General features: G+C 49.1%; 1 protein-coding gene across 14 annotated transcripts in view; it reads left to right on the top strand.

The window, feature by feature from the left end:
- EHMT1 (euchromatic histone lysine methyltransferase 1) overlaps window positions 1-13741 on the top strand; it is a 2375011-nt gene that overhangs the window by 675840 nt on the left and 1685430 nt on the right. For all 14 annotated transcript variants that reach the window (XM_069609714.1, XM_069609713.1, XM_069609712.1 and 11 more), the window contains one exon: window positions 12748-12922. In XM_069609714.1, coding sequence (XP_069465815.1) covers window positions 12748-12922 — 175 coding nt within the window. The remainder of the gene's footprint in view (window positions 1-12747; window positions 12923-13741) is intronic.

The following is a 13741-nucleotide window of genomic DNA, read 5'->3' as shown; positions in this document are numbered from 1 at the left end:
CGCGCGGCCTTTATAGCCAGGATGACGTTGGCGTCGATACGGCAGCTGTCGAGGGACATCGACTCAAAGGACGTCGACGTGCAGCGCCCTCTAGAGAGAAAAATATGTTTCCGAGGCCAGCAGAGCTGGAAGGAGATATATCTAAGATGAGGAATACGTCGGAGGAACATCCCGTCGAAAGAACGTTACAAGGTAAGAAGTAACTTGTTCTACTGTGCTAGTCCCTATCAAATAAAACACTGCCTTTTACGCCCAGGGCTCACTCCACAAGAGGTACAGGAGCCACTCTTGCTTTCATTGGAAATGTCCCCTTGGACAGCATTTGCAAGGCAGCTACATGGAGCACTGTACATACGTTCACTCAGCACAAATGCATTGACACTCATTCCAAGACAGATACACAAGTGAGACAAGTGGTTCTAAGACATCTGTTCGCTCATGAACCTTCTCGCATCCTACCTCCTCCTTCCACTGCTCACTAATCTGTGCACAGCATGTGATCTAAGCAGATTCTACAGGCCTCAGAACGGATACATTATTCACTGTGATCGTATTGCTGATGCTTGTATCTGCTTAGATTTGCATGCAACCCACCCTTTCTCCCATCTGATAAAAGCCGCATGGATGCTTATGAGCTTGTCTGATACGTATCTGCTTGGATACTGCCACAAGGTGCGTATGGAGGGTACCCCTTTCCAATTTTGCCCAAAGTGCAACCGCAAGTACCCTTGGGGTCAACAGGCACGCCACGTGCAATCTCTGCTTACCGAGGGACCACCCTGAGGCTAACTGCAGAGCGTGTAGTAGGTTCAAACCAAAAACACTCAAGGACCGTTCGATGAAGCGTTGGGCCCACCACACCAGGTGTCGGAGGGCGCCTTCAGCGATGGCAGCAACGCCGTGCTTTCAGACGGCGAGGGCAACGTGGCGTCAATTGACAGCCAAGCGCAAGTCCCCGACCTCGGAAGGTCGTCCGGCAGGGCGGCTATGGGGAAGACCCCCGGCGACACAAGCGCTACCCACAGCACTTCCACTAAACACACAAAGTCCAACCGAGACTCGACGCGCACTTCGAGTACTCGGAAAGAGGCACATAGAGAACGGTCCAAATCGGTGTCCTCTGGGTGTTCTCGATCTAGATCGCCGCATGACTCCAGGCAAGCATCCACTGTTGCCAGAAGTGCCTCGCTTCCCAAGGTAACGGAGGTTCGATCGTCAGAAGACGAAACCGACCTCTATCCCCAGTCAGCACTCCAGGAGTCGGCGTCAACAGGCCGCGCAACGGCTGCTCCCGCGTCCCAACCTCCACTAGCCAGAGATAGGGACGCTACCCCCGAACCTCGGCGCCAGGTGTCGAAACAGGGGGGACAAACAGGGTAAACACTCTTCCACACACGGGGAAGGGGGAAAACAACAAAGGAAGCAGTCTCAGCCTCCTTCCACACATAAACAGATGGACAAGTCTCGGTCTTCTGTTATCCCAAAGACCCCTGTTCAAACCAGTAGGTCTAGTCAAGATAAGACAGGGAAAAGGCCTTCAAGAAAGAATCATTCCCAGTTGAAGAGAATGGTCTACTGATGACATAGACAGTCATGTCAAGGATGTCGTCATTGGCAGATTTCTACGCCAAAAACCCTGAACACTTTCTCTCTTTTACCCCGACGGGTCAACTCCCTCAGGCTCTAAGGATCCTATACCCCCAAGTAAGAGGTCCCGGGTTGAAGCTCCTACTTCAGACCCCTTCAGTAGAAATCCCTATTCTCAATATCAGGGAGATCCATCCCTTTATGAGGATCCATTTTTGGGCATGTTGGAAGAACAAACTGGGACGGGCTACTATGGGGATGATGAGGACCAAGAGGAGGAGGAGGACAACCCAGAAACCTACAGGCTAGATTCCCCGGTAGATAAAGAACCCCCGGTTACTGACTCCGCTTTCGATAACCAGCCTCTCTTGAATGAAGTGCTGTCCAGAGCGGCAGAACACTTCCACATTGACACCCAGGGTACTCAGGAAGAGAGGGACTTTGCCGAGGAGTTAGTGGGAGAAAGGAGACCTGTTGCCCAGGCCATCCCTATCCTGAAGTCAATACAAAGGAGGATAGACCCTTCCCTTGTTAATCCCTATCTCACTAGGGCGGTAAACCCCAGAGTTGAGAAGCTTTTCAGGGCAGCCCAAACAGACCCACTGTACATAAGAGGGCATCTGAAACCAGACTCCCTGGTAGTTACAAACACCCGTAAGAGGGCGGGAACACCCTTATCGTCGGAAGCTCCTCCCGACAAGGAGAGCAAGAACATTTAAGGCTTGGGAGGAAAGTAGCCTCCACTTCCGCCTGCCAGGCAAGGATTGCCAACTCCACCACCCTGCTGGCGAGTTACAACTGCCACCAGTGGGAAGAAGTCGCGTCACTCATAGATTCTGCCCCAGAATCCTTAAAAAGACAATTGGCACGAGTTTCGGCGGAAGGAAGAGCGGTGTCCGGTTGCATATTGAAAGCAACCTTTGATGCCGCGGATAACGCCGGCAGATTGATAGCAGAGGGTACTGTTATCAAAAGGCATGCTTGGTTGTGACAGTCTGGGTTCAAAGCCGAAACCCAGGCTTCATTGATAGACAATCCGGTGGAGCCGGATCTATTGTTTGGAAAGGCGGTCGAGGACGCGCTGAAATATGCCAAGGACTAGTATGAGACACTCAAATCCCTAGGCCAGCTAACCAATAAACCCCCAAACCAAAGAGAGGGAATGGCAATTTTCGTCACCCACGCGGACAAAATTCCCAGAGAGGGTCTAACTATTCCCAGGGGCAGGGTACACAATGGAACAGCCAGCAGTCTACCCAGGGTTAAGGCAGGGATAATAAGAGAGGGTTTGGTAAGGATAGAGGCAGCCCCAGTAGAGGCGGTGGCACGCCTCCACCAAAACCGTGACGTTCTGTTCAGGGTCCCTTCTCACACATCCCCAGTAGGGGGACGCATTTCCAACTTCACCCAAGCTTGGGAAGCGAATCACTTCAGACAGATGGGTGCTGTCCACAGTGTTCACAGGATACTGCATACAACTGTTAGAGCGTCCCCAAAACCACCCTCCACGACAAAGAATACATTCTTTGGACCACCAGAAGATCCTCCTCAAGGAGATCGTCAATCTTCTAGCAAAGGACGCGATAGAACTCGTCCCGGGACACCAGCTAAACAAGGGTATTTATTCAACTTACTTCCTTGTGCCCAAAAAAAATTTGACAATGCGCCCAGTATTGGACTTACGGCCTGCAAACAAGTATGTCAAGCCCCAAAAATTTCGCATGACTACTCTCCAAGAGGTAATCCCCCTCCTAAAACAGGGAGATTACATGGCAACATTGAACATGAGAGATGCCTATTTTCATATTTCCATGTTCCCAGCGCACCAAAAGTACTTGCGCTTCAAGGTGGACAGTCGGCACTACCAGTTCAAGGTACTGCCCTTCGGGATAGCCTCGGCTCCAGGGGTATTCACCATGGTACTGGCAGTGGCGGCAGCACACCTACGCAGGGAGGCAATCTCGGTGTACCCTTACCTGGACGACTGGCTCATCACGGGGGAGACCCCAGTAATTTGCAGAACAAACATTCAAAGGGCGATTGACCTCCTCTTCGAATTAGGCTTCTCAATAAACGAGAAGAAGTCCAGTCTGGTGCCAAGCACCTCCAAACAGTTCCTAGGAGCTATCCTAGACATGCAAGAGGGGTTGACCTTGCCATCAGATAAAAGAATTCGGAATATACTGCTGCAAATTCTGCAATATCAGGCCGGTCGCCAGATAACTGTACGCAAAGCAATGCGTTTGCTGGGCATGATGGGCGTCATGTATTTACCTGGTCCCCCACGCGCGCCTGCAAGAATGGTTGGCGAAACAGTGGTCTCAGGCAAGTGGTCAGTGGGACGATCTAGTGGTTGTTTGGCCAACACTGGTACAAAGCCTTCACTGGTGGACAAGAGAAAATCTGTCCAAGGGGAAAGCCTTTTACGATCCCGAGATACAGGCGGTAGTCACAACTGATGCATGCCTGACAGGGTGGGGAGCTCACCACCTCCACCACACATCTCAGGGTCTCTGGTCTCACTCAGTGGCCAAGAATCACATCAACCTGCTAGATCTTCTGGCAGTATTCAGAGCGCTTCAAGCGTTCAAGCCCTACCTGCTGAATCTGTCAGTGCAGATCCAGACGGACAGCACTACAGCCATGTTTTAACTAAACAAGCAAGGAGGGACTCGTTCGCCAAATCTGTCCAAGCTTGCCCAGAAAATGTGGATATGGGCACTCGGACGGAAGATCTTCCTGTCATCTCAACATGTTCCAGGGGATCTCAATTCTCTGGCCGATGCTTTGACCAGAGATCACCTCCCAGAGGAACACAAATGGTGTCTACACAGAGAAATCGTAGAAGATAACTTCTCTCAGTGGGGTTTCCCCACCATAGACCTATTCGCCACAAGCGAAAACAGACAGTGCCCAGGATTTGCATCCAGGTTCCCCCAGCCAGACTCCCAGAGGAACGCCCTTTGGATGAACTGGTCAGGGATGTTTGCGTACGCTTTTCCACCAACACCTCATCAGGAAGGTGGTCAGCAAGATGAACATTGAATCAATGACGCTCGTCCTAGTTGCTCCCATGTAAGCGAGACAACCATGGTTCCCACACCTACGCAGACTAGCGGTGTGCGAACCCATCAAACTCCCGGGCTGGTACAACCTACTGTCCCACCACCCAGGTGAAACAGTGCATCCTCAACCCAACTCAATTAACCTAGCAGCATGGCTCCTGAGGTCATAGAGTTTGGACATCTCAAATTACCACAGAGATGTATGGACATCCTAAAAGAATCTAGGAAGCCAAACACGAGGCACTGCTACTTTGACAAATGGAAACGATTTGTTATCTGGTGCCAGAATAAGCAAATCAACCCGGTTGATTGCACTCCTTCCACAGTTGTCACATACATGCTCCACCTGCTGGATGCAGGACTGGTATTTAACTCACTGAAGGTACACCTGGCAGCGCTGTCAGCATACACCACATCCCATAACAAGGTATTGTGGTGGAAAGTACCAGTAGTTAAAGCCTTCATGGAAGGAGTAAAGAGACTTCACCCTCCTATTTCAAACCCACCACCAGGATGGGACCTTAACGCGGTGCTATCTAAACTCATGGGCCCCCCCCATTCAAACCCATGCATAAAAGCAGTTTCAAACACCTGACTTATAAGACGGCCTTCTTAGTAGCAATAACTTCTATAAGGGTCAGTGAAATTCAGGCTCTGTCAGTGCAGGATGGATTCTTTACAGTTCATAAAGATAAACTGGTTTTACGTACAAACCCTAGGTTCTCACCTAAGTTTATTTCTAAATTCCACGTGAACCAGTCCATCGAGCTTCCGGCTTTCTTCCAAGACCCACAAAGCTTGGCTGAGGTGAAACTACACACCCTAGATGTGCGTAGGGCGGTCCTCTACTATATCAACAAAACCAGACCGCTTCGGAAAACAGATCAGCTGTTTGTCTCCGTAGCTACAGGCAGAGAGGGAGAGCGCGTCTCTAAAGGTGCCATCTCTAAGTGGATTATTAACTGTATCCAGCTGTTACTCTCTTTCTGACAAAACTCTGCCTTTCATGCCAAGAGCCCACTCTACAAGCGGCATTGGGGCCACTCTGGCTTTCATTGCAAATGTACCCCTTGACACCATTTGCAAAGCAGCTACTTGGAGCTCTATTCACACTTTTACTCAGCACTACTGCATTGACGCCCATTCCAAGACAGATACTCAAGTGGGACAAGCGGTTCTAAGACATTTATTTGCTCATGACCCTTCTAACATCCCACCTCCTTCTAACACTGCTCGCTAATCTATGCACAGCATGTAATCCAAGCAGATTCCACAAGCCTCAGAAGAGATATATTACTCACCGTAATCGTATTTCTGATGCTTGTATCTGCTTAGATTCACATGCTGTGCATAGGCCGACATCTTGTGGAAGCTGCGGAGTATTAGTTTGTTTTTAGAAACTCGAAAATGGGCGTCGACACAGGGCGTGCCAGTAATACTATCCCTAGTGTGACGTCTACTGTACCCAAGATCCCTCACGCGTCTAGGATCCTCAGATTGTTTTTTCTGCCATACTGGTCGGAAGCATTTTGCGGAATCCCCTGGCCTTAGCCATACTTTTGCTAAAATATTGATTAATTTACATCCTTTCCCCATCCCAACGTCGAACTTCGACACTCGACGCCGGCTTCGAGAAGAAATCGACCGTCGGCTGCTGCACAACGGATTTGGGCCTCGGAAGGCCTCTGGCCTCGGCCCGGGCCTTGGAAGGCCTCTGGCCTCGGCCCTGCAAGTAGGGAGAGTGGGGGGTTGGACATACTCTACACTCTTGGTATATAGGTACACCTTATACATTTCCTACACTTACCAGCCCGCTACCTCAAGGTGCGTATGGAGGGTACCCCTTTTCAATTCTGCCCCAAGTGTAATCGCAAATACCCTTGGGTCGACGGGCACGCCACATGCAATCTCTGCTTGCCGAGGGACCACCCCAAAGCGAACTGCAGAGCGTGTAGTAGGTTTAAACCTAAGACACTTACGGACCGTTCAAAGCGTTGGGCCCACCACGCCAGGCAGGCGGCCATGGCAGCTGAGGGCGCCTTCAGCGTTGGCAGCGATGCCGTGCTTTCGTACGGCGAGGGCATTACGGCGTCGAAAGACAGCCGAGCGCAGGTCCCCGACCTCGGAAGTTTGTCAGACAGGGCGGCTATGGGGAAGACCCCCGGCGACACAAGTGCTTCACACCACTCACACAAAACACACGAAGTCCAACCGAGACTCGACGACGTCGAGTTCTCGGAAAGAGGCACAAACAGAACGGTCCGAATCGGTGTCCTCTGGGCGTTCACGATCGAGATCGCCGCATGACTCCAGGCAATCATCCACTCTTGCCAAGAGTGCCTCGCTCCCTAGGCTAACAGAAGTTCGATCGTCGGAGGACGAAGACGACTTCCACCCCCAGACCGCTCTCCAGGAGTCGGAGCCCGCAGACAAGATCAGTGAGGCCCCACGTTCGAAGGACAAGGACTCTACCGCCGATCCTCGACGCCAGGCGTCGAAAACCTCCGGAGCCACAAAGGGACAGGGAAAACACTTTTCCACTCCCAGGGATGGGGGAAAACAGCAGAAGAAGCAGCCTCTGCACTCTTCCACACCTGTGATACACTCCACTCCTCCTAAACAGACGGACAAGACCAAGTCTGCTGATATTTCTAAAACCAGCAAATCTACTCAAGATAAATCTCCTAGACTTTCTGAAAGAGTCATTCCCAGTTCCAAAAAATGGTCGAGTGATGACATAGATAGGGTCATGTCAAGGATGTCTTCTTTGGCAGACTTTTACAATAAAAATCCAGACCATTTCCTTTCATATAATCCACAAGGGGCTACACCCTCAGGCTCTAATGATCCTATCCCCCCGAGTAAGGAGCCCCGGTTTGAGACACCGATGAGGTCTACAGACCCCTTCGAGGTACAACCATACTCACGGCCATACTCACTGTATCAAGGAGAAGACTTCCTTTGGTGAGGACCAAGATTTCGGCATGGTAGAAGAGCAAACCGGGACGGGCTACTATGGGGATGAGGACCAAGAAGAGGAAGACCCTGAAACCTACAGAGTAGATTCCCCGGTAGAGAAGGAAGCCCTGGTTACCGACTCCCCTGGTTACCGACTCCCCTGTCGATAACCAACCCCTCCTGAACGAGGTTCTTGCACGAGCAGCAGAACATTTCCATATTGATACCCACGGTGTCCAGGAAGAGAGGGACTTCGCCGAGGAGTTAGTGGGAGAAAGGAGGCCTGTTGCCCAGACCATCCCTATCCTTAAGTCTATTCAGCGAAGAATAGACCCGTCCCTGGTGAACCCGAACCTCACCAGAGCAGTGAATCCCAGAGTTGAAAAACTTTTCAGGGCAGCCCAGTCTGACCCTCTCTTTATAAGAGGACATCTGAAGCCAGACTCCCTAGTTGTCACTAACACTCCTAAGAGGGCTGGAACACCCTTCTCATCGTCCGAAGCTCCTCCAGACAAGGAGAGCAAAAAACTACATGGTTTCGGCAGGAAAGTAGCCTCAACGTCCGCCTATCAGGCAAGGATTGCAAACTCCACCACCCTCTTGGCCAGCTACAACTGCCATCAGTGGGAAGAAGTCGCGGCACTCAGCCTCTGCACCAGAACCCTTAAAGGGCCAGTTAGCACGAATTTCCGCAGAGGGTAGAGCCGTGTCTGGTTGCACTTTAAAAGCCACTTTTGACGCCGCGGACAACGCAGGCAGATTGATAGCAGAAGGTACTGTTATCAAGAGACATGCGTGGTTACGGCAGTCTGGTTTTAAGGCAGAAACCCAGGCATCATTGTTGGACAAACCGGTGGAAGCCGATCTGTTTGGTAAGGCGGTCAAGGACGCGCTGAAGAATGCCATGGACGAATACTAGACACTCAAGTCCCTTGGCCAGTTAACCAATAAACCCCCTAACCAGAGAGGGAATAGTAATTTTCGTCGCCCACGCGGCCAAAATTCCCAGAGAGGATCAAACTATTCCCAGGGGCAGGGTGCACAGTGGAACAACAGCCAACAGTCTACCCAGGGTTACGGCAGGGGTAATAGGAGGGGACGTGGTAAAGGCAGAGGCAGCCCCAGTAAAGGAGGCGGCACGCCTCCACCAAAGCAGTGACGCTCAGTTCAGGGTCCCTTTTCACGCAACCCCAGTAGGGGGACGCATTTCCAACTTCACCCAGGCTTGGGAAGGGATCACATCAGACAGATGGGTGCTGTCAACAGTATCCGCAGGGTACTGTATAGAACTACTGCAGCGTCCCCGGAACCATCCTCCACGACAAAGTGTACACTCTTTAGAACATCAGAAGATTCTCCTTGAGGAGATCGCCAATCTGCTAGCAAAGGACGCGATAGAACTCGTCCCGGGACACCAGGTAAACAAGGGTATTTATTCAACTTACTTCCTTGTGCCAAAAAAAGATTTGACAATGCGCCCAGTATTGGACTTACGGCCTGCCAACAAGTATGTCAAGCCCCAAAAGTTTCGTATGACTATGCTACAAGAGGTAATCCCCCTCCTAAAAAAGGGGGATTACATGGCAACCTTGGATATAAAAGATGCCTTTTTTCATGTTCCCAGCGCACAGAAGGTACTTGCGCTTCAAGGTGGACAGTCGGCACTACCAGTTCAAGGTACTGCCCTTCGGGATAGCTTCGGCACCAAGGGTATTCACCAAGGTACTGGCGGTGGCAGCTACACACCTACGCATGGAGGCAATCCTGGTGTACCCTTATCTGGACGACTGGCTCATAACGGGGGAAACCCCAGTCATTTGCAGAACAAATATTCAAAGGACTATCAACCTCCTCCACGAATTAGGCTTCTCAATCAACGAGAAATAGTCAAGCCTGGTGCCAAGCACCTCCAAACAGTTCCTAGGAGCAATCCTAGATACTCAAGAGGGGTTGACATTTCCTTCAGAGGAAAGAATTCGGAATATACTACTGCAAATTCCGCAATATCAGTCCGGTCACCAAATAACGGTACGCAAAGCAATGCTTTTGCTGGGCATGATGGAGTCATGTATTTACCTGGTCCCCCACGCGCGCCTGCGTCCCATGCAAGAATGGTTGACCAAACAGTGGTCTCAGGCAAGTGGTCAGTGGGACGATCTAGTGGTCGTTTCGCCAACACTACTACAAAGCCTTCACTGGTGGACAAGAGAATCTTGCACAGGGAAAACCCTTTTTAGGATCCCGAAGTACAGGCAGTAGTCACTACCGATGCATGTCTGACGGGGTGGGGAGCTCACCATCTCCACCACACAGCTCAGGGTCTCTGGTCTCCCTCACTGGCCAAGAACCACATCAACCTGCTAGAGCTTCTGGCAGTATTCAGATCGCTTCAAGCGTTCAAGCCCCACCTACTAAACCTGTCAGTGCAAATCCGGACGGACAGCACAACAGCCATGTTCTACCTGAACAAGCAAGGAGGGACTCGTTCGCCAAATCTGTCCAAGCTTGCCCAGAAAATCTGGATATGGACACTCAGACGGAACATCTTCCTGTCATCACAACATGTTCCAGGGGAGCTCAATTCCCTAGCGGATGCTCTGAGCAGAGACTCCCTCCCAGAGGAACACGAATGGGTTCTACACAGAGAGGTCGTAGAAGATATCTTCTCTCAGTGGGGTTCCCACAAGCGAAAACAGACAATGCCCAGGATTTGCATCCAGGTTCCCCCAACCAGACTCCCAGGGGAACGCCCTGTGGATGAACTGGTCAGGGATGTTTGCGTACGCTTTTCCACCAACTTCTCATCAGGAAGGTGGTCAACAAGATGAACAGAGAGTCGATGATGCTCGTCCTAGTTGCTCCCATGTGGGCAAGACAACCGTGGTTCCCACACCTACGCAGGAATGCGGTGTGTGAGCCCATCAAACATCCAGCCTGGTACAACCCTACTGTCCCAGCACCAAGGTCAAACAGTGCATCAGCAACCCAACTCAATGAACCTGGCAGCATGGCTCCTGAGGTCATAGAGTTTGGACATCTCAATTAATACAGAGGTGTATGGACATCCTAAAGGAATCTAGGAAACCAAACACAAGGCACTGTTACTTTGACAAGTGGAAGAGGTTCGTTATCTGGTGCCAGGGTAGACAAATCAACCCGGTTGATTGCACTCCTTCCACTATTGTTACATACATGCTCCACCTGCTAGATGCAGGATTGGTTTTTAACTCACTGAAAGTACACCTGGCAGCCCTGTTAGCATACACCACTTCCCATAACAAGGTCTCGTGGTGGAAAGTACCAGTAGTTAAAGCCTTCATGGAAGGAGTAAAGAGACTTCACCCTCCTATTTCAAACCCACCACCAGGGTGGGACCTTAATGTGGTGTTATCTAAACTCATTGGCCCCCCTTTCGAGCCCATGCATAAAAGCAGTCTCAAACACCTGACTTATAAAACGGCCTTCTTAGTAGCTATTACTTCTATAAGAAGGGTCAGTGAAATTCAGGCTCTGTCAGTGCAGGATCCCTTCTTTACTGTCCATAAAGACAAGCTGGTTTTACGCACACACCCTAGGTTCTCACCTAAGTTTATATCTAAATTCCACATAAACCAGTCCATCGAGCTTCCGGCTTTCTTCCAGGACCCTCAAAGCTCGGCTGAGGTGAAACTACACACCCTAGATGTGCGTAGGGCAGTACTCTACTATGTAAATAAAACCAGACCGCTAAGGAAAACAGATCAACTGTTTGTCTCCGTAGCTACAGGCAGAGAGGGGGATCGCGTCTCTAAAGGTGCCATCTCGAAGTGGATTATTAACTGTATCCAGCTGTTACTCACTCTCTGAAAGAACTCTGCTTTTCACGCCAAGATCCAACTCTACTAGAGGCATTGGGGGCCACTCTGTCTTTCATTGCAAATGTACCCCTTGACACCATTTGCAAAGCAGCTACATGGAGCTCTATTCACACTTTTACTCAGCATTACTGCATTGACACCCATTCCAAGGCAGATACACAAGTGGGACAGGCGGTTCTAAGACACTTATTTGCTCATGACCCTTCTCACATCCCACCTCCTTCAGGTACTGCTCGCTAATCTATGCACAGCATGTGATCCAAGCAGATTCCACAAGCCTCAGAAGGGATACATTACTCACCGTAATCGTATTTCTGATGCTTGTATCTGCTTAGATTCACATGCGACCCACCCTTCCTCCCCTCTGAGAAGGCGCATGGTTGCTTGTAGTCTTACCTTTCTATCTATCTGCTTGGATTATCTGTACTTGCGCTACTCCTCATGCTACCTCATGTCGGGAAAAAAATACAATCTGAGGATCCTAGACGCGTGAGGGATCTTGGGTACAGTGGACGTCACACTAGGGATAGTATTACTGGCACGCCCTGTGTCGACGCCCATTTTCGAGTTTCGAAAAACAAACTGTAATAATCCGCAGCTTCCACTAGATGTCGGCCTATGCACAGCATGTGAATCTAAGCAGATACAAGCATCAGAAATACGATATGGTGAGTAATGTCACACACACACACACACACACACACACACACACACACACACACACACACTCTGATGCTTGTATCTGCTTCGATTCACATGCTGTGCATAGGCCGACATAAATATAAAATTTTATAGAGGGATGTTTATTTCAGTAGCTATAAGCAGCTCCTCAGTATCTGGTATTTCCCTGAAAGCAGGTGCTAGTGCTTTGCGAGTCGCATATCTTACTTCTACATGTGTTCAAAGGCTCCTTCTAAACACTCTCTCAAATACAATTAATTCCACATGCATATGTTAGTAAGGGATCAGTGACCTGGGGAGTCAAACTCTGCTCCTAGTAACTACTTGTCGGGCTGTCCTCGGATACACGCAGGAGCTAAATTGCTTACAGTCCTCCAATTTTGAATCTTGTAATGGACTCATTCACCACACTATCTCCTGGTTACCTCAAAGAAATGGATACTATTCTCCTTAAGTAATGGCTCTAGAAGCTATGTAATATGTTTAGTACTGTGCTAGTTTTTATGTATAATCCAGTAAAATTATTGAACACAGGAAATAAGAGATTAATTCTAGCAATTCAGTGAAGCATTATATTTTGTGTTCTTTGTCTATTGTAGCATGTAAGCAATGATCCCAAAGAAGCAATTGAACAAAGAGAAAACCAGGAAGAAAGCAATGGCAAACCAGTTTTGGAATCTGTCAAACCTCAGCCACTGCCCTACATGCAAAATGTCCAGCAGTCACTACCTCATAGCCAGAATTCTGCAGCTACTGCTACTAAATCGCATTCAGGTATAGCATTGCTAGTTTTGTCAGATTAACATTTTAATAACTTTGGCAACTTTAGTTTTACCCTTCCCGAAAATCGTTACTAATATGTACCTATTCGATGAGAAGTAGATCATTGGCCTTACATGTTAATGTGGATTACTGTTTTCATTGCCTATTATTATCTAGGTCATAAAACTACCCTGCCCAAACAGTTTTGCATGGTACAATTGTGTACAGTAAAGGTGTATTCAGCCAAGTGCTTGGCTTGTACAATCCACCATGAGCTGTCGGAATATAGCTTTTTTCCCCCCAATACTATCCAAACTTTAAAATGCTACTACTGTGCAAATCAAAGTAGTATATTGGCTTAAAGTACATTGGAACTAATGTGTTTGTCTTTACCAATAGGTTGCTATATATTTTGTGACTAACCCAGTGTATGTTGTTCGATTTTTAGCTTAATGTTTTTAGTAGATGTTCTAAGGCACACAGCTCTGCCAGCCTGTGTCTGGTATGATCTTCCCTATATTAAAGATGCTTTTCAATGAAAGCAGGTCTTTGTTTTTTGTTTGCACTACAGTGAAGAGTACCTGGTTTAGGTTTCCTCCAGGAAAAACGTGACTTCAACAGCTATGTTCTCCAGAAGGTGCACAGCACCTTCAAGGGATTTTATATCTAAAACGAACCTGTTCAACACAGCAAATAAGGTGCATGGATATATTGTCATGATTATTTTCAGGATTGGAGTCTGCAAATGTCCTTTCGCCTGGGTTAAATGGCGACAACGTTTGTAATGGCCTCTTGCATGCTGATAAATTGGTGCCACAGGGTCCACCAAGG

The sequence above is a fragment of the Ambystoma mexicanum genome, chromosome 8 (genome assembly GCF_040938575.1).
Source record: "Ambystoma mexicanum isolate Mex_15411 chromosome 8, UKY_AmexF1_1, whole genome shotgun sequence".
Classification (NCBI taxonomy): Eukaryota; Metazoa; Chordata; class Amphibia; order Caudata; family Ambystomatidae; genus Ambystoma; species Ambystoma mexicanum.
The sequence above is the reverse complement of the archived record's forward strand: the minus strand, read 5'-3'. Positions and strand labels throughout refer to the sequence as shown.